At 36.7% G+C, this 19,218-nt stretch overlaps 1 protein-coding gene across 2 annotated transcripts in view; it reads left to right on the forward strand.

The window, feature by feature from the left end:
- Positions 1 to 19,218, forward strand: part of PTPRQ (protein tyrosine phosphatase receptor type Q) — a 143,572-nt gene that overhangs the window by 110,026 nt on the left and 14,328 nt on the right. Inside the window, exons 49-55 of one of the 2 annotated variants that reach the window (XM_087765815.1) lie at positions 277 to 499; positions 945 to 1,018; positions 5,642 to 5,741; positions 6,544 to 6,672; positions 7,912 to 7,956; positions 14,536 to 14,562; positions 15,227 to 15,308. In XM_087765815.1, coding sequence (XP_087621941.1) covers positions 277 to 499; positions 945 to 1,018; positions 5,642 to 5,741; positions 6,544 to 6,672; positions 7,912 to 7,956; positions 14,536 to 14,562; positions 15,227 to 15,308 — 680 coding nt within the window. The remainder of the gene's footprint in view (positions 1 to 276; positions 500 to 944; positions 1,019 to 5,641; positions 5,742 to 6,543; positions 6,673 to 7,911; positions 7,957 to 14,535; positions 14,563 to 15,226; positions 15,309 to 19,218) is intronic. The other variant, XM_087765814.1, reaches the window with a different exon arrangement.

The following is a 19,218-nucleotide window of genomic DNA, read 5'->3' on the forward strand; positions in this document are numbered from 1 at the left end:
AGTGGCTTGCACAGGTGATATCCTCTACAGGCAGAGCTCATGTGTGAGACTGCCCCTGAAATTTTCTAGTTGACTTACTCTGAGTTAGCAAAATATAGATAGTGTGGATAATAAGAAATCTGGGTCCAAGTGCAAATACAGTTATAGACTTACGTAGTTGTGTAAATGGCACCGATAACATGCTAAGCTCTTAAAAAAATTAATTTCCTATTTAACTTCTTTAATTACAGTCTGGTTAGAATGTAAATTGTTTCTGATTATTTCTTTTGACAATAGCTCAGCATGATGGGAATGTTACTAAGTGGTATGATGCCTACTTCAACAGACCGAGGCCGTATTTTACAAATGAAGGCTTTCCAAACCCACCATGTGTAGAAGGAAAAGAAGATCTGAGTGGCAAAGAAGAGATATATGTCATAGGTGCTGATACTACATGTATGATACCAGGCAGTCAAGACAAAATATGTAATGGCCCACTGAAACCAAGAAAGCAGTACCTGTAAGTACATTTGTCTCTATGTTTGTCCAAGAGAAAGATTTAAGTGAAATATACATTTATACAAACATACAAAACTTGTTGTTCAATTATGAAAAGGTGGAGATTGAAATGATCTTCATGTGTCTCTAATTTTAAATTTTTTGGCTAAGCATAAATATGGAAGACGATTTTTTTTTTAAACGTTTCAGGTAACAAAAGACGCTTACTGAGTTCTTAAATAATCCCATATTCCAGATAAGTAATTCATATAGCTTGATTATACATTTGAGATATTGATACTGAGTCCTTGATGTCTGTCATAACATCACTTTAGCAGGTGAATAATGATGCCAGCTTATATTATACTAGAACTAAGAAGTAGTTTTTAGTTTCTAAAAGTGAAGTAATATTTAAGGAAATGCACATAAACTTTTATTTCATTAGTTTTCTTGGTTTTATTTCACAGATTTAAGTTCAGAGCAACTAACGTTAAAGGACAGTTTACAGATTCTGACTATTCTGACCCTGTCAAAACATTAGGTAAGGACAGTGTAATTTACTAAAGTATTTCTCTCTTTCGGAGGAACCTAGACAATTCCCTGTTTCTTTTTAGTAGAATGGGTTCCCTGAAGTAAATAATCTCTATTTTTGTTGGACCTGGCTTAACCAGAATAGCTGAGGAAACATATCCACTCCCTTGTACGTCCTTTGGAGGTTGTCAAGAGGTCTTACCTCAGCCTGGACTGTTAAATGAAGCAGCAGTATTGACAAAGTTCGTTAGCAGAGATTCAGTTATACCAATAAAAATACCATTTTGCCAGGATAGCTAATCTTGCTTGGTGAACTGCCAGAAGCTATACTGTTTGTGCAGTTTCCTTCTGTGTTGAATGTAGAGCTATTCCAGTGAGCCTAGTGTAGGAAACCTCTTGGCTGCAGATCATTGCTTCTAGTGGCAGCTCATCTGAGGACATGACCCTTTAGCCCTTCATCCTTTAGATACAGACAAAGCTCCATATTAATTAATAAATTAATATTGTCTAATAGAATACGTCTGGTTCTGATGTCACTGGCCAATAGGCCAGCTGTTATGGGGTCTCAAATCCAGCATAAATTCAGCCACGGCAGTGTTGACCTACCCCCAAAACTGGGAATGAAGACTCTCATAGCAGATCGCAATAAGATCTGTAAGTTCTTTTAATATATTGGTAAGCCAAAACTTACTTAGCTAAGCATTAGCCCTGACTTTCTGAAAAGGGATCCCAAGACAACTGGATGAGTACCCAGAAGAATTTTAGTGGGCACATATTTTTCATTTGGCATTCATCTTCTGTGATATGAGCTCCCTTATTCATCTAATCCATGTTAGAAATTTGTTACATGATCTGATACTGAAGTTCCTGAAATGCTAATTCACTACCTGAATATTCTGAAAGGATCTGGCACTATTTCGCTAGCCCTGAATGTTTTGGAAAGGGCAGCACAAAAGTTGTCTTTATATGTTCTGAGTTTAAAAGTTCTAAGCCAATGAAGCAAATAGTTTGCCCAGAAAGACAGTGTGTCCAATCAGGGAAAACAAGTCTACTGGAAATGCGTCCAACTGTATCCAGTCTTCTGGGCAACTTTCTCCTTTCTAACAGAAAAGTCTGCAATGCTTAAAGAAATCATGCTTTAGTGGCAGGCAGATAGTGTAATTCATTCACTTCTGTGTTGTTACTGAAAACTTTACTGAAAACTTGTGACATGTTCTCCTTTGGTGTAGATCATAAAGAAGCAAGATCTGTTTGTATGCTGAATAAAATCTAATAGGAAAAAAAATAGACCTGATAAATTGCTCAGCTATCCATGGCTTCTCATACCCATCCAGTGCCTTCTGTGCTAAAGTTTAACATCAAGCACTGCTTTTAAAATGGGCGCTACAGCAAACTTGTCTGGCCTTAACTTCTAAACTTCAGAACCTATCCAACAAGAAACAAAAGTTAAGTGGAACAGATAATTAACAGTTCCTTCTGTGCTTTCTTACAAGTATTGTGGAATCAACATCAAATTGATATATCACAAGTGATACAGGTACTGCATTTGAGTGGCTTTGAAGATACAGCATCGGCAATGCCATTACCAATGTAATCTTAAGTGAATAAAGGAAGATAGATTTTTTTTGAGACACATTTTCTGTTGAGACACATAACCTGAGGAACTTTGCCCCAGTGTTTCCTTATAGAAGACGCTTTGGTTATATGAACTTCAGACTTGCTCTGGAAGCATAACCCCAAAAGCATACCGTTAGGATCAGTAACTGTTAGGTATCTTTGTGACTGATGACTTCTATTCCACTTATAACAACAGTATCTTTTCAGAAGAAATTTATGCTACCTGGGATCAGAATTGCAATTTAATTTGAAATTAATGATCTTCTTTTGTAATAATCACTGAAGTTCGTGTTTTTCCGACACTTTCATTTTAGTAGATGAAAGACTAATTTGAATATTGGCAGAGGTATTCATGACTAGATCATTTTGGTTCCTGAATCTACTTATAGAATAGGTAGGTCTTTGATCTGGAAAAACAGAAAGCTAACCTTGTATCTGTGCAATTTAATATTGCATGTTAAATATGTTTGAAGCAGAAAAAAATACGGAAGAGTTCTCTGTGACAGGCATCAGATGCTCTTGTTAAACAATAGAAATTTTGCTAGGGAGGAACACTGAAGCAGAAATTATTGGAATACACAGCTGCAATAATGATTTTTTAATTATAGTAAAGGATACATTTTAATATGGCGCTCCCACTCAACCATATTTGGAGTACCACAACTCTCCTCTTGAGCTGGAGAAGTGAAGTTTCTTCCTCATAACCCATGACTGACATTGCAAAAGTAATGTCCATATTACAGTGAAAGGTCAGGATTTTTCCATGAGATAATTAAGATGTGGTGACAAATACTGCTTAAATGTCTAATACATCAAGGCAGGTTATAACCTTTTCATAAACTCTGGTAGCTAGTTCAGCAAATCATCGTGGGGCAGCTGGTAGTCCTGTGTAAGTGTAGACTTTCACCATGTGAAATACAAAGCTGATGAGACAGGAAATAATCAAAATGGGGTTTCCTAACACTGCCTTTTGCATAGAAACCTACCTTATGATATTCTGTTATTGCACTTTGTTATCATCATGTGTTGAGCGGCAGCTCCTCAGAATTATACAACCTGATGTCAGGACTGCATACTAGTTTTATGATACCTATTTTTCCTACTATGCCAAATCTTCTGTTTCATCTCCTTCCCCTTGCCCATCATCATCTCTACAGACATGTAGTCCTTCCCTGTTGCAAAGAAGTAGGAGAAAATGTATTTTTTTTATTCTTGGTGGGTATTCTGCCAGCACTGTTTTGTTTAATAACATTGGCAGTGCTTGGACTGGTCAACCGTAGGGTTTAACATTGACTTCACTGTTTGGTGGAAAATAGATAGAACTGTTGTAGAGGTTCCTCTGGAAATTATTCTGTTCTTCTTCCACATTACTAAGATTTGTACCTTATCACAGAAATCGGTGAGTGGCAGGGACTTTTTCATTCCTTTTCTCTTTGCAACAGTTTTCTATATACTTGCTTTTCTTCTCTGTTGTCTTCCGCTGGCCTAAATTGTTCTTACCTTGTAGTGTCCAGTGTTGCACCTGAGACTTTACTAATGCAATGGAAGAATGATTTCAGGTGTTTTGGAAACTATACTTAATTCTGTGTATCACAAGATTATGTGTATCATTTCATATAGGCCTGATAATACTTATTCATGTTGTTTGTGGTCTACAACAATCTCACACTTTCTTCCAATAAACTGCTACCTAACCTACTGTTTAATAAGCTGTATTATTATAGCTGATGATTCCTGCCTACGTGTGGGACCATGCACTTGATCTTACAAAATTGCATCCTACTGTTTTAAGACCATTTTTTCAGCTAAATCAGGATCATTTTGAATTTTAATCATGTTCTGCAATGTACATGCAGTACAGATCACCTGCAATATACTCTCTAATCAAAAAATTAGGGCCTTTTGAGAGAAATGAAGTTGAGACTTCAGTGTTTCCTAGTGTGTCCTTGGGAGGACACACAGTTTCATATGGCAGGAAGCAGTACATTCGCTGTCCTTCCTGGAGGCTGGAGAGGAGCTAGGTTTTCTATAGTCGATCAGAAAGTGAAGTTGAATACCAGCATAGGTGAAGAATACCAGCATAGGTGAAGAATACCAGCAGTAGTAATCTCTTGCTTTTCTTATTTTCACTGTATGCCTAAGGAAAAAGGAGGCTGAGGTTTTTTGAGATAGGGACAGGATTACCAGGAAGGGTAGGAAATTAAATGAGTCTCGGAAATTTAGCACCAAAAAGGTTTGAAAAGAGGTCTAGAAACCACTAATCTAAATGGTTTATCAGTCTCTGAATAAGCCTTCATTCTCATCTGGAAGGAATGATTAGAATACCAGCACTTTTACCTTTTTATCATAAAGGCCTTTGTGATTACTTTTGACCTGCTAGTGGTTATTCCTAACAATATCACCAATTCCCACATAAATAAAGAGCATGAGTTAATGGTCAGTGAGGCAGATTAATCCAGAAAGTTCAGATCCAATCACTTAGGTGGGTTCCTTCAGCACCCTGAAGAAAGTATCTCCAAAAATCATCTTTTATTTTGTGCCTGTGAGTGATGGCTGCAAGCCTCGTAGCTTTAGAGTTGTGGCTCTTCCTTTTCCACTTCTGGAGTTTTATTATTCCCAGCTGATAGAGCGGTGTGTCTGTTCTTGGCTGCACAGAGGCTGAGGCAGGAGCTCAGCTCAGGCTAGTGTTCAGACTGATGTTACTGCAGCATAGACCTACATCAACCTGCTTAGCAGGTAAAACTGAAAAGCACCAGGGGATGGCTGCATATATAGCTGTAGACATATACTATTAGCATTATGTATTACATAGATAGGCAGTGCTTAGGAACCTTTAAATAAATTGTTTCTGGGTTTGTCATATTTTTCTTTCCCGAGCAGCTCTGTGACTGACACAAAACGGATGCAATTGTACAGAGAGAAGTGTCTGTCTCTCATTGCTCCCAGATTTCACCCTGTCAGAAATGTAAAATAGTAATGAATCAATGAAATATTAGATTTCCACTTTCTGTTGCAGGTGAAGGACTGTCCGGAAGATCTGTAGAAGTTATCCTTGCTGTTACTTTGTGTATACTTTCAGTTGTTCTTTTGGTGGCTGCAATATATGCTTTTGCAAGGTGAGATTTATGTATCCTTGCCATACCGTGCTTGCAAGCACTCAAAAATGTTTCAAAGAGTTGAAACAGTCCTATAAATGGAACCAATCTGTCATTTCAAAATGCATTGCATTTTCTTTTTTTTTTTTTTGTCTTTTATGTAGAAACTTAGGGAGGGACACACAAAGGCTAGCTTTAGTCTAGTGAGGGTAACCTCCATAGATGAAGGAGAAAAAACAACTTCTCCAGAGGGTAAATCAGAGCAGTAGCCTATCTTACTGTTTCAGAGCCACTTCTCCATAGACTTGAGGATACAGATCAGAGTGTCATCTGGCTGAAGTTAGTGTGATGGCTAACTCTATTGACAGCTTGATATGAAGTAAATACTCTAAATTCTGTTTTCTTTTTTACTACTATCAGTTAAATACGTTGAAGTCTCACATGTGAAAGAGAATTCGACCTCTAAGTTCAAACTGTGAACAAAATGCCCATGTAAAGAAGCAGACTGGGTACTGCATACATGATGTTAGTTTGCTCCTTCATCAGAAGTTCTCTTCTTCCTCAGCTGCATCATTGAGGCATTGCCAAAGAATTTATGTAGGAAAACTAAAAGAATATACAGGCCAAATTCTTTCCATATGAATTTTCGACAATGTAACTGCTGGATTTCACTAAATTACACTGTTGGAAGGGAGAGCAGAATAAAGTCCAAGGAAGGATTTCTCGCAAGCATTTTTCAGTTTCAGCCTGTCTAATCAAAGTATTGACATATGTGTCTTTAAATCTTTTGCACATTTATTTTTCAGTATTATTTTCTGTTTAGGATTCGGCAAAAGCAAAAAGAGGGAGGCACATACTCCCCACGAGATGCTGAAATTATTGACACTAAGTTCAAACTGGATCAGTTGATCACAGTGGCAGACCTGGAGCTGAAGGATGAGAGATTTACACGGTAAGCGTCCTCCTTAGGCAAAACAGTAGTCCAAAGGGGCTGTAGCCATGACCCCTTTCTGACCTTTGCTTGTTTGGAAGTGTTTGTGGTGTTCTTATTTACACAGGTCACTGAGATCCTCTTTCAAAGAATGACCTCCATCCTCAAGACACTTCTCACTAGCTTTTAGAAAATCACTTAATCTTCAGCTCTTTTTGCAACACGATAAAGATCTAAGTGCAAATCACTGTTTAATTGTGCTAGCAAAAAAAGGGCTACATATTTTTAAACGTGCAGAATTTCTGAGTTTTTTTGATGGCCCAATGTTTTCTGTGGACTGCAAACCTACATAAGCATTTTGAAAGAGTCAAACTCCCAAAAGTCCCAGTCAACTAATTCAAGAACATATCTGTCATTGTTTAATTGACATTTAGAAACTATTTTTTTCACAAAGGGATTTGCATAACATCTGGGTTTCCGTGGAGCTCAATACACTGGCTATCCTGACATCTGCTCCTTTAAGGTGTATGCAGCAATTCCAGGCTATTCATATTTTCTGTCTGACGAAGAATCTTGTCACATATATTTATCAGAAGGAAAGCTGCTCTTTCTGACTGCCAGAAATATGGATATTATTCACTGAATAAAAATAATGATGATTCTCAATAATATGACATCCAACTGAGTTAGAAATGTTTGGTGAACATTCTTCACCTGCCTGTATTTTCTCTGCTGTGTCACAGATGAAGCACTGTGGTAGGCAGTCTCCTTAAAGATGAGAAGCCTAAAATAGTCTTGCCCTAGCAGTCAGGCATCCTACTGTTGCAGACTAGGAATAGCTGGAAGATGAAAGGTTGTAGCTATTGATCTGTTTTGTTTGAGTGTGTATATATCATTATCATATGTGTGGTACAGAGTAAGTTGATTGCATGTACAAACCTGTTCAAAATAGTGCACACAGGAGTGGCTGCTTGTAACAGATGAAAAACCATACTATGAATCATCTGGAAATCTTTGACGTAATGGATGTGGTATGTTCTTTGTGGGGCACGTCATTCAGAGAGCATTGTTTAGTGCCTGCTAATAACAGCGGAAAACATTCTCTAAAGACAGAACCATTGCCAATGCACTGTGGTAACTGCGACTCGTATAAATGATCTTGATGGATCTTCAAAATGGCCTTGTTTCCAAACTGTTAGCTGAATAAGAATAGTACTAATTTTGTTTATATACTAAAGTGTTAATGGATTTTACTTCCAGATACTCTTCATTTTTCTTTAGACGCAAGGAGATATTTGTCATCCAGTAAGTTTTTTGTATTATTGAAGCAACACGGTGTGTGTTCCATTCTGTTCTTTTAACCTGTGTGCTACCATACTATATTGAATGATATAGTTAATCAAAATGAAATGTCAATCTTTGCAGCTATACTAATGACAACCAGTGGTATTTGTCATCATGAAATCATGTTTATTTTCAGTCCCAGGTACAACAGTTCCACAACTATTTTAAAATAAGTCAGGGCAATTTTTACACGGAAATTATAACACATTCTGGCAATATAGCACTGATACATACAACCTATCCTTGAAGCACATGTAGTGCAAATGTGACATAACAAAGATGCCGTTTCTTTCCTTTGGCAGTTAGAATGTACGTACTTAAGAGAAGTTCTCTTTTTTTTTCAACTGCTTTTTGTACTCACTTACACTGCAGCTGTTCTGTACCATGCCACTACAATCTCAGCAACATATCCATGCAGTCAAATCCTTTATCAGTTTTCAGAGTACTATTCTGCCGCTTTTCTGTCTAAATTATGTGTAGTTTGGATTTGTACAGTCTCAAACTCTACAGGGTAATTGCAGACTATAATATTTCATAGTTACGCACACTTCATTATGTGATTTATGCACAGCAAGGCCTTTACTGAACAGTGCTTCAGCAGTTTTAGTTACATCACCCTTATTTTAATGAGTCAGTCTCACATCTTGGTTTGCAGTTTGTCATGTCCTTCCATCTGTATTTTTCTCTTTCATCCTTCCCCACTCCTTTAATGGCCAAAAGCAAAGACTCTGTTCTTCTGCCATTCTTGTAAGGTACATGATGCAGCTGTTAAATTTTGGGTTACTATTTTTCAAACAGTAGCTACCCTGAAGCTACAGCAGGCTCCTTGCCCAGGTCCTTTGTTGGACATTACGACAAATTGTTGGAGTTTGAAGTGCAAGCACTAACTGAGAGCTCCTCAGGACAGGATCTGTGCCATCTTTTCCACTGGAAGTCAGTAAACATACTGTGGGAGCCTACTAGATAACATACATATATTAATGAGGGTCAGGGTATCCTTTATCTGCTCTAAAGCTTTTAGTTTATTATGGCTTTTTTTTTAAGCTTTAAAGAATGTTTCAATATGTGTAAGATTCTGTTCTGGTAATGTCAGTGACCAAAAAAGACACCTCAGGTGCCTCTAATGCAGTCTTTCATATAGATACATCCTTCCTGGCAATGATGAATTACATCAAGAAGCTGGCAGAAGCACGGCACCATGCACGAAGGCAGCTTACTGCAAAACCTAATGTCTAAAATATTTTTGCTCCCTGTTTTCAGACTTCCACAGTTACACCACAAAAAAACTTTTGTACCTGTTGCCTTTGGGGAGTAGCTACGTAGAATTCAATCACAGTCCCAGTTCTTATGTTGTCCTTATCATTCGCATGATTTGTGGTTAAAGCAGCGACATATTAACATGTTAAATTATTGTATTACATGCTGATGACTACAGCGTAACCTTCACAAATTTGCCATGCGTTTGGAATGGGACTGTGCATCACTGCATCTGCATAACCTACTGCCATACGTTGGCTGCATGTAGTCAGCTATCTCAGCTGCGTTTGCAAAGCCTGCTGTGTTGCAGAATGCTGGTTTCAGGTCATGGCGTCTTGTAATTGTACAAGGAAAACAACGATGGGCAGACTCCTTTTCCAGGCTGGCTTGTTTGTATTTCTTGGATAGCAGTAAATCAGGTGAAATCTGGTCCAACTAAGTATACTTTCTACCCTGAAAGGGTGATGGGGAGTTTGTGTGAAAATCTTAGGTGATAAAAGAGCAGTATAGATTTTTTCTGTACCTACTACTCATCCCATTCAGTGCTCATTTGAAGGAGATGCTTTGGAAACCAAGTGTTTTGTTATTTCTCAGCCCGTATATTATTTATCATGTTAGCTATTATAAATCAGTAAAGACATGGACTTGCAGCTGACACAGGTCATCCACAGAATCAAGATACTCTAGCCTGCTCCGTGAGAGCCTTCTTGACTCTCTCATACATTGTCTCTTCAGACATTCTCTCATATTTAGTGGATCGTGGCCTATGATCTTGGCTCATATTCTCAGAAAATTTGTGCAACTGGTATCACATGAGAAATAAAAAGAAGTAGAAAAAGGTTTTTCTGTTCTGTAAGAATATGACTGGAAATATTTTTTGTCATTCTTGGCAGATCAAAAATTCAATCAAAAATTGAAAAATTTAATGAACCAAACCTCAGCAAATGTTCAGTATAGGTTAATCAAAACGTTTTATTTCACACATTTTTATAAGTTTTTTAATATTAATTATTTGCAGTACAAAAGTCAGTTTAAGCAGAAGACCCATCACATTTAAAAGTGCCAAATATCCCATTTTTCAATTTTGAAACTTTTTTTGGGGTCAACATTTTTTTTCAAATCAGGAAATTCATGGCAAATCCCAGTTCCCAGTAGTAATTTTTTAACATAATAGTCATGAGAAAAAAATTTTACTTGAAAAACTTCAGTGTCTGAAAATTACTGATACTAGCTGATACATGTACACCATCTCTCAGCAAGTCTTTGTTAGGCAATTGATTAATGAGATGTAGCTTCAGAGGGCATGCAGGGAATTATGTCCTACTGAATTCAGTGGAAAATGAGATCTGCTTTATGAAGCCAAAATTCTAACTTTGAATGGCTGAGACATACATTGATCTCCATGATGGTGGAGATGGTATGAGCCAGGCAATACCAGAAAAAAACAACCCTTGTTTGAAACATATGTAGCCCATCAGTCTAAACTGGATTAAACATTGGCTTGTTACGCACACTGAATACATGTATACTGTGGCCTCTCGTCACGTACTTTTTGTAACATGTCCGTAGCGTTTGCCAGGTTACGTTTCAAAGCAGACATCCATCTGCTGTGAATAGACTCTGTCAATAAATTTTCAGAGCACGCTGGCTTTGGTGAGACAAGTAACTCTTCCCTGTTCCAGATGCTCACCTGGGAAAGAACTTTGGCACCCTACTTCCACAGTGGTTTCTGCAGCAAGGATAAAGCCATGCAGGTCCCCATTTCTTAAAATCTTTCTTTGAGAAGTTACACCTTGTGGTGGATGCTTTGAGGCTTTTTTTTCATTCCATGTGAGACAGCTTGTCAAGCAAATCGGGTACAGATTCAGAAGAAATATTTCTGAATTACAGACACTGTAACCTTTGCAAATACCAGGGAATTAGAACTCTTTATGGAAAAGTATTGTATATACAATTCTTGTCTGATCCCACCTTTCCTATGTATTGTGCATTCAGTAGATGCCTGTATTCAAGCTAACACTTCTGCACACACACACTACTTTCTCTAGGCCAGCCTGTTTCTTCTTTCTTTGATAGGCATGGCTCCTGCTGTGCCTTTTTCTTCAACAAGCTTCCCTTTAGTAATCAACTATCAAAAGTAGGCTTCCTGGGCTTTGTATCCCAGGAGTACAAGGTTTATGAATGTACATGTCCTGGTACAATGGAAGAAATGACCATGTGTTCTCTTTCCTTAGGCCTTTAATATTTAGGAAGGGTTAAGCTCCATATTGCTTTCAATTAACTTGCTAAAAATTAGTTCCTCCGTTGTTCCTAGGAAGTGTCAATGGTGCTTATGAGTTAAGCCTTTTGCCTACATACTCATTTCTGTTGTTTTCTATTTGGACGAAGTTTTAATTCCCAGTGGATTTCAGATGATTGACCCAGAGAGAAAGCCGAGTCTGTGTGACAATATGGTCTTCAGTTACCACTGCCAACACAAATAAATGGCTTCTTTCTAGCTCTATCATAAGTAATCTGAGTGGGATTCAGATTTTTGATATACTTCAAAAAAATCCCACACATGAAACAATACACTGTTTTAAAAGAAAATCAAATTTAAGGCAATAAAGCATTCTTTATCTTAGAGAATGTTTTTCTTTCCTAGTTTCAAAGTCAGACAAGGGGGAATCTGGAATTGTCCAGCTGAAATAGGGAAATTTGCAATTTCATGGTTTGATTCTAAATTGTGCTCATCAAGACCTAGTGACATCTATATTCTTATGTTTTATACAGAAGACTGGGAAATGTGGAGAACAAGATTACAGGTAGATGAGTATTTGTTCATTGATGCAATACTGCAAGATTATTATTACATATTCCAAGTCAAGAGACTTGGAAAAAATACTGATTTTTGAAGCCTGAGGATGCTGAAACTGAGCACGGCTCTAAGTCTATAGTGAGCATACAATATTCATCCCTTCTGAAGATTCTTGCACAACAAAGCCAATGTCTTTGCCACAGTCTTCAAGTTAGACATTAATTCACATATAAGCATTTAAATTAAATCATCTTATTTTCTGAGCTGCCAAGCTGCTGCAATGTGCACTTGCTACCAACAGAAGTGTAAGTTCAGTAGTTCTAAAAATCAAGTTCTTCACTTGAATGCCCACAGATAGGTTAAAGTGTCAAACTCTAAGTGCTTTACTTCTTTAAAAATGTTTACTGCTTGTGAAAGGTAACATATGATTATGCCTTTAAAAAAATCACCTGTTATTAACATTAAAAATTAACTAGAAAGCAACATATGTAACACTGTTTAGTTTATTTCCTGTGCTATTTCAGTGCTTTACTTCCCAGCTTTGAGTGAAAGTAGAAAAAGGAAATATTGTTGAATAAGATTGTTAATGATGCTGATTGTCTCCTATGTTCTTTGCTGTTGGATCCGTGTACCTTCAGCACTGAAGCACTAAATGACATACCCAAGTTGCTTATGCGCAGCATAGATGTAACTTTTATTCCCTAATGACCACCCTACAGTGCAGTAAGCCCCTAATTTCTATCAGTTTGAGAGGAGGAAAACCAACAGTATTCAAAAAATTACTGGGATGTCAACTGGGAGACAACTTTTTTCTGTTTGTTCTATGGTGAAGATGGGTGAATCCAAAGGAAAAACAAGTGTAATTTCTTTGCAGAGACTGCTTATAATTTTTTCCTGAAAAAAGGCCTAAAAAAAGTTTACTTTCTGCTCAAAGACAAATCTATTGGTGTGCAGTACATTGGCACAGCTATTAAGAATGTTTTTTCTTCAGGAAACTTTAGCTCTGTGATGTTGCCAATGTAACTAGAAAGTAGTTTCATCTGCCATGTAACTCCAACAACATGATACATTAAGCATCAGCTAGATGTTTAAACATTCTGAATAAATAGAGTTGCATGCTTTGTTGTCTTATTGCCTTCTAATTTTCTTTTTCATTCTGAAGCTCTCCTTCAGTTGTCCTAGTAAGCATTTTGAGTTTGAGCCTTTTTCTGTGAATTCTTACACTTCTTTTTACTCCAGTGAGACTGACACAAGTCTTTCATAGCCGGTTTGCTTTGTTTGAAGAGAACTATCGTAACAAAGTATGTACCACAAAGGCATCTCTAGTAGCTTTGAAGTTAACTTCTCTGACCCTTAACAAAAAATGATTCAACAATTGTATTAATCTCATTTTATTATCTAATTTAAAATTTAAATATTTAAGAATAACTTCATAAACCAAAGTATTTTTAAAGCAAATTGTTGTCTTTTCTACTAAAATTGTAGCAGCAGTAGACATTTGTGTTTGTATAATAGAATAGTTGTCGTAATATTTGTATATAAGAATAATTTTTGGGGAGGCAGACACATAAAATATATATTTAGAGCTTTTTTGAAAGGGCAAGTTATCTTTTAAACTATATTACTTCAAACTTTTTGGCTTGGTCTTTTAGAAAAGCTTTCAAAAAAAAAAAAAAAGTGAGTCTGAGTGCCCAAAGTTTGGCTTCTAAATCCATAATGCTAAGACATTCCTGAAATTGGTTCAGAGGCGATAATGATGACCAAGTTTCAAGGCCATCTGAAGGTCCCCTGAGCATGAAACTCCACTTCATGAAAACTGCTGTGGGATCAAGTTAAAGATTTAACGTGTAGCACAGTTTTTAAAATCACCATGCACCAGAAACAGCAGTGAACATGTAAAAATGAGCATGAAAACAGGCACTTATTTTTTAAATCTTTACAAAAATAGTCCTAGCTGTTTGGTTTCAGTAGAGGCACATCAGCAGCATGATTCATCTGTGACTTATTTTAGATATCTGCTTAAAATTAGATGAAATTACACCTATTTCTCTTCATTGATTACAGAAGAAATCTGGAGTGACTCGCTGAGAAATAGGTGTCTGTATTCAGTCAGATGAATCCTATCCTTATGCTCTGAAATGGCCCTTAGAAGAATGATATTGAGTACGTAGTATGAAATGAAGCCTGTCAATGTATATGAAGTGGTGTGCTGGAAGTATGGATTTCCCAGGGCCATATGAGCCCAGAGCACTGTAAAATGATCTGAAGAGAATGACAGAAACTGTAGCTACCATATCCATATCTGCCAATACCTGAGATAAAAACTAAGCAAGACAATCACCCAAGATATCTGACATAGTATTTGAATCCATGAGAGAAATAAATCTGGTTCTTTAGTTACTTCAGTATTTCATCTAAAACCTATTAACGTGCACAATATTGGTTAACTCTCAGCTTGCTACATGTAACAAAAATCTCTGTTGCAGGTTACTTAGTTATAGAAAATCCATCAAGTAAGTTGATTAAAGATTTTTATATTGTGGTCATCGGTGAGTCTCAATGTGTGGTTCCCTCCTCTATATTTATTAGAAAAAAAAGCCAAGCTGCGTATAAATCATAAAAGCGTGACTAATTGCATGGTAACTGGAGAAATGCTTTCTCTCTCTCTGGGGTGAAGCCTGCATGTCTGTGTTTTAGCTTGGGAAGTAATACAGGGATATTTAAACTCCTCTGGGTTTAAAAACCATGTCATTATGAGAATGAGGTCACTACAATATTTTATATGTCTAAAACCTTGCAATGTATAAAATGTTTTCTGTGCGACAAAAAAGTATTATGTATTTCAGAATGCAATGGTAACTTTACAAATTTCCATTGATGTCAAAACTTCGCCTTGGAATGGTGTTACCTGTAAAAACAATCCTATCCAACAGTACTGTTAACATAAACAACATTAAAAATTTGGTGAGGGGGAACAAAGAGGGGGGAAATGCTTCTATTTTAAGTGACTGAAAACAAACCAAATAAGCATGCTGTAAGCATGCTTAATTTTCTGCCTATAAGTATCAGTTTCTATTGAACTGAAAAACATTATTAATAAACTGCAGTTAAAAAAGAATAAAAAGAGTGATAAAGAAATCCCCTATAGATTTCTAATTCTTCTGTCATTACTTTCAGGCCAATAAGCAAGAAATCCTTCCTACAACATGTTGAAGAGCTTTGCACAAACAACAACCTAAAGTTTCAGGAAGAATTTTCGGTATGTTGCTAGCAGTTGTCACAACATTGCAAGACCTTCAGTCGTTTCATGTGTCACATTTCATGTCCATTTTAAGCAGGCAAGGCCGTGAAGGACTCTGGCCTTGATAATCAATACCCAATTACCAGGTTGATTGTTTAGAAAGTAATATTACACTGATTTGGATTCTGCAGTCTACACTGCAACCTGATCAGAATTATTCACCTAAGTGTCAGCAAAAGATGGTCTTCTTTAGACTCCGATCTTTGCGAGAACACCATAATATTTATGCTTTTACATATGTAGCAATGCATATGTAGTTTACCTGAGAACAGTTTATTTAGAAATAGTTTTCTAACATATATACAGGTATATTTAACTGCTTTAAATAAGTTCATTTTCCTGAGTGATGATGACCCCAAAAACATAGCTGACATTTATTCTGTGAAAAGTTCAGGCCCCATTCATACTGCGATGGAACTCAGGAATGTTTTTCTTTCATAGGTTTCAGTGCAGAAAGTAAAAAGTTTGTGCATGGTACTTTGTTTTTTGCTGCTTTACAAATAATAGGTCATACTTGTCATGCTCTTGAGAATAGCCTCCATGTGAATAGCCTCCATCTCCTTATGTGAGTAGATGAACTCAGCAAGCCTGTCTTTCTTTCTGAAAAGAGACCAGCTTTCAAAATATACATTACATATAATACAATACATATATTCTTTCAAATTTAAATCTCAAAGTTTTCTCTATTTTCATTAAGTAACATTTTTACGGCTATCATATTTTTTTCTCAACATTGTCTTCTCTTCTTGTTATTTCAGAATCTTTACCATCATCATTTTTAACACATACAGTCATTTGCCGTCACAAAAATAATTTGTCAGTCTCCAGTGACTTTATTATTTTGGATTTATAGATTTACCATGAATTGCTTACCAGTTGGATTAACAAAAATGAAGACTCAACAATTGGCTTTTCTTCTGCTAGATCATAATATTTCAGTCTCTGAGGGAAAACCAACAAAAGTGTGAAAAGATTAATGGTATTTCCTGCAGCTTTTTTGTTATGCTCCTTAGGTAAAATTGGTCTGGATTTAATAATAAAAAGCACCATAAAATTCTCTGAGCAATAAAGTAAGGAGAACTTTTTTTCTAAGAGTGGAAGTGTTATTTCACTTGAACAAGAGTGATTATAGTTATATTATGCATGACTGAACAGATGAAAAGTTTTACTAGCAATAACACTTTCACATATTAATGTTCATCACTGGAAAGTTTCTAGTATTACTTCCTTTAGGTGTGACCCACATTGGGTAAGCTGTACAGCATTGTAATGCCTTAAAATTTAAACAATAGTGTTTTATCAAATCAAACTTTTGGCAATCCGTTTCAAATTTAGAGAAATAAAAATAGCTGAGGCCTCATTCAACTAAATTATACAGTCAACTTATAATCAACAGTTTTGTATGTCATTTGGGCTTCCATTCTTTTTCTCTCTGAGCTTCAGCTTCCATGTTTCAGAGTGTGGTGGTATCTTCCCAGATGACTTGTCCAATGGCAGGCAGAATTGCAGGGTAGGTCCAGTCCCTGATTGGGAGTATATCTATAGTATCTGTAGCATCTGTCTTATCAGATGAATAATAGGATTGACAATGCACTTGAAATGACATCAGAAATGACAATGCACAGAAACAGGCAATGGACGCAATAAACAAGCAGACGTCGTGACCTGCATTGTTTCCATCCACATTCATCATTTTAGTTTCACATAAATGACTCAAGGCTCCTACAACGTGTGTAGGAGAGACGAGCTCAAGATATAAACCCATGGACCATTATATCTGAAGCACATAACTAAAAGCATGGTCCTGAGCTTGCTGGGGCTCTCTGACCATCTCTGTACTAGTAAATTCAAGCATACCAGGAACTGGACATGAGAATATGACAATTTACACTAATAAACTGTTAGTATATTCCCTGCCTTGAATTCGGACTGTTTCAGCTAGCAGTCTTCCTGAACAATTCCAAGATATGTTTTGGTAGGTAAAGTAGTCTAGGGATCATTTACAATAGGCAGTTTGTAGACAACAAACCTGTTTTGGAGTTTTCTAGCATAAATGTGGCTCCTCCCATTTCACTTAGTCTTGGAATCCAGGGACATTGCTGGTCTCATCTAATTTTCTTGACTGACCAAGCTGCTGTGCCTGGAGGTCTCCGGGGTTCAATCTCGGCCCACATGTGAACATGGCCTGTGTGTAAATGTGATGAGAAGAGAATCTGGACCTCGGAATGGATCTGGACCCATGTCTTGTCAGAAAAGACAAGTTTAAAGAAACCATAGGGAGCCACAGTAACTGATGGTGGGCATCACCTAGCTGATATTCAGACTTCCAGCTTTCCAGATGATTCATGTATCTCTCAATAGCTTTGGGAGATCAAGTTTTTCTAGTAACTGGCAAATTACTGAAACAGAAATACTTCTATAAATGTTTTACAATAAGTTCTCTTCATGAGTAAAAAAGTGAAGTACTGCTGAATGTCACCACAGAACCATAAAAGTACTACAGTAAACAAAGAGCAAATTAATTATTTCAAAGTTTTATGAGTGTGCAAAGAAATATGGTTTCTGTGACAAATTGTTATTGAATCTGGGAATCCAAATAGTCCTTCCCCAGTTCTGAAAATAATCATTTAGACTGAAATCCATACTGATGCAGAGAATTAGTAGGAGGCTTTTGAGCACTTGTTCAGATATGGAAGCATCATTACAAAAATAACATAATCTGCTTCTCTATTTCCTCTCTACTGCAAAGTACTGTACAACAGTGCTACTTCCATACTAGTTAACTGACAAGCTAAGACTCAGAGGAGTGAGGCAAATGAGGCAAGTTAAAGTTCACGACGTGCACATGATAAGGAATCCCATGGCCCATAACACCTGCAAAATGCTATGGGCATTTTGTGTATGATGTTCTTCCTTCATGCAAAATTCAATGACAGAAATTTTGTGGGAGAGTTTCAGCTTTCTGAATGAGAGGAATTTTAACATCTCCACCCTTAGCTGTGTTTTACTGTTCTTATCAAATTGTGACAGGAATGTACAGCCCTCTACGCTGAGAACAGGGATCTTTCTCTAGGTTCCGTTATAGGATTGGGGCTTTACTTCTCTAGGGAATTATTAAGACAAAAGGCAGAAGCAACTGAATAGGTAAAAGAAATGTGCCTTGAGTATGGCAGAGGTTGATTCAAAGACAAGATTTTAAAATAATGAGTTCCTTTAAAGATATTTTGCTACAGTATATTACAGTCCTTCATTTAGTTTTGTATTTACTTCATGTTTGTTAACCACGTTTTTTAATTCTTTAACATACAGATATAAATGTAAAGTCAGCCATTCTTTATAAGGTGATTTTAAGTCAGAAACTTTCTTTTTAGAAGGGGCATAATCATAGACTTTTCATCCCTCGGAAACATAGATATTTAGAGAGATTTTGAAGGGCATGGATGGGATCTAGTCCCTTGTTAATTTTCAAAGGGAGATGAGCATCTCTGCAATTCTTCCCCTAATTCTTTCCACAAGGAAATACGTGTCAGAGCTAGGAAAAGAAACCATCTTTCCCCTCCCGTTCAGAACCACCTGCAGTTATATTATCAAGGGTATCATTATAGAAGTGAAGTAGTCCTCATGCTTCAGGCCATAGGATTTTTGTCAGATGGTGACAGAAACAAATTTCTTATAGGATAATATTGCATATAATACAGTTCAAGGGTTTTGAGCTGTCTTTTATATGTCAGACATTATCCGTTGTACAAAATAGGATATCAGATTAGATGAATTATTGACTTGGTTTATTACATCAGTTTTTAAATTATCCCATTTTGTTAAAGCTTATGGTAAATTATTCTTAATATCTGAACCCATCAAATAAGGC

This window comes from Nipponia nippon, unplaced genomic scaffold (genome assembly GCF_047370975.1).
Source record: "Nipponia nippon isolate SJK-2023a ecotype South Korea unplaced genomic scaffold, ASM4737097v1 scaffold_3, whole genome shotgun sequence".
Lineage (NCBI taxonomy): Eukaryota > Metazoa > Chordata > Aves > Pelecaniformes > Threskiornithidae > Nipponia > Nipponia nippon.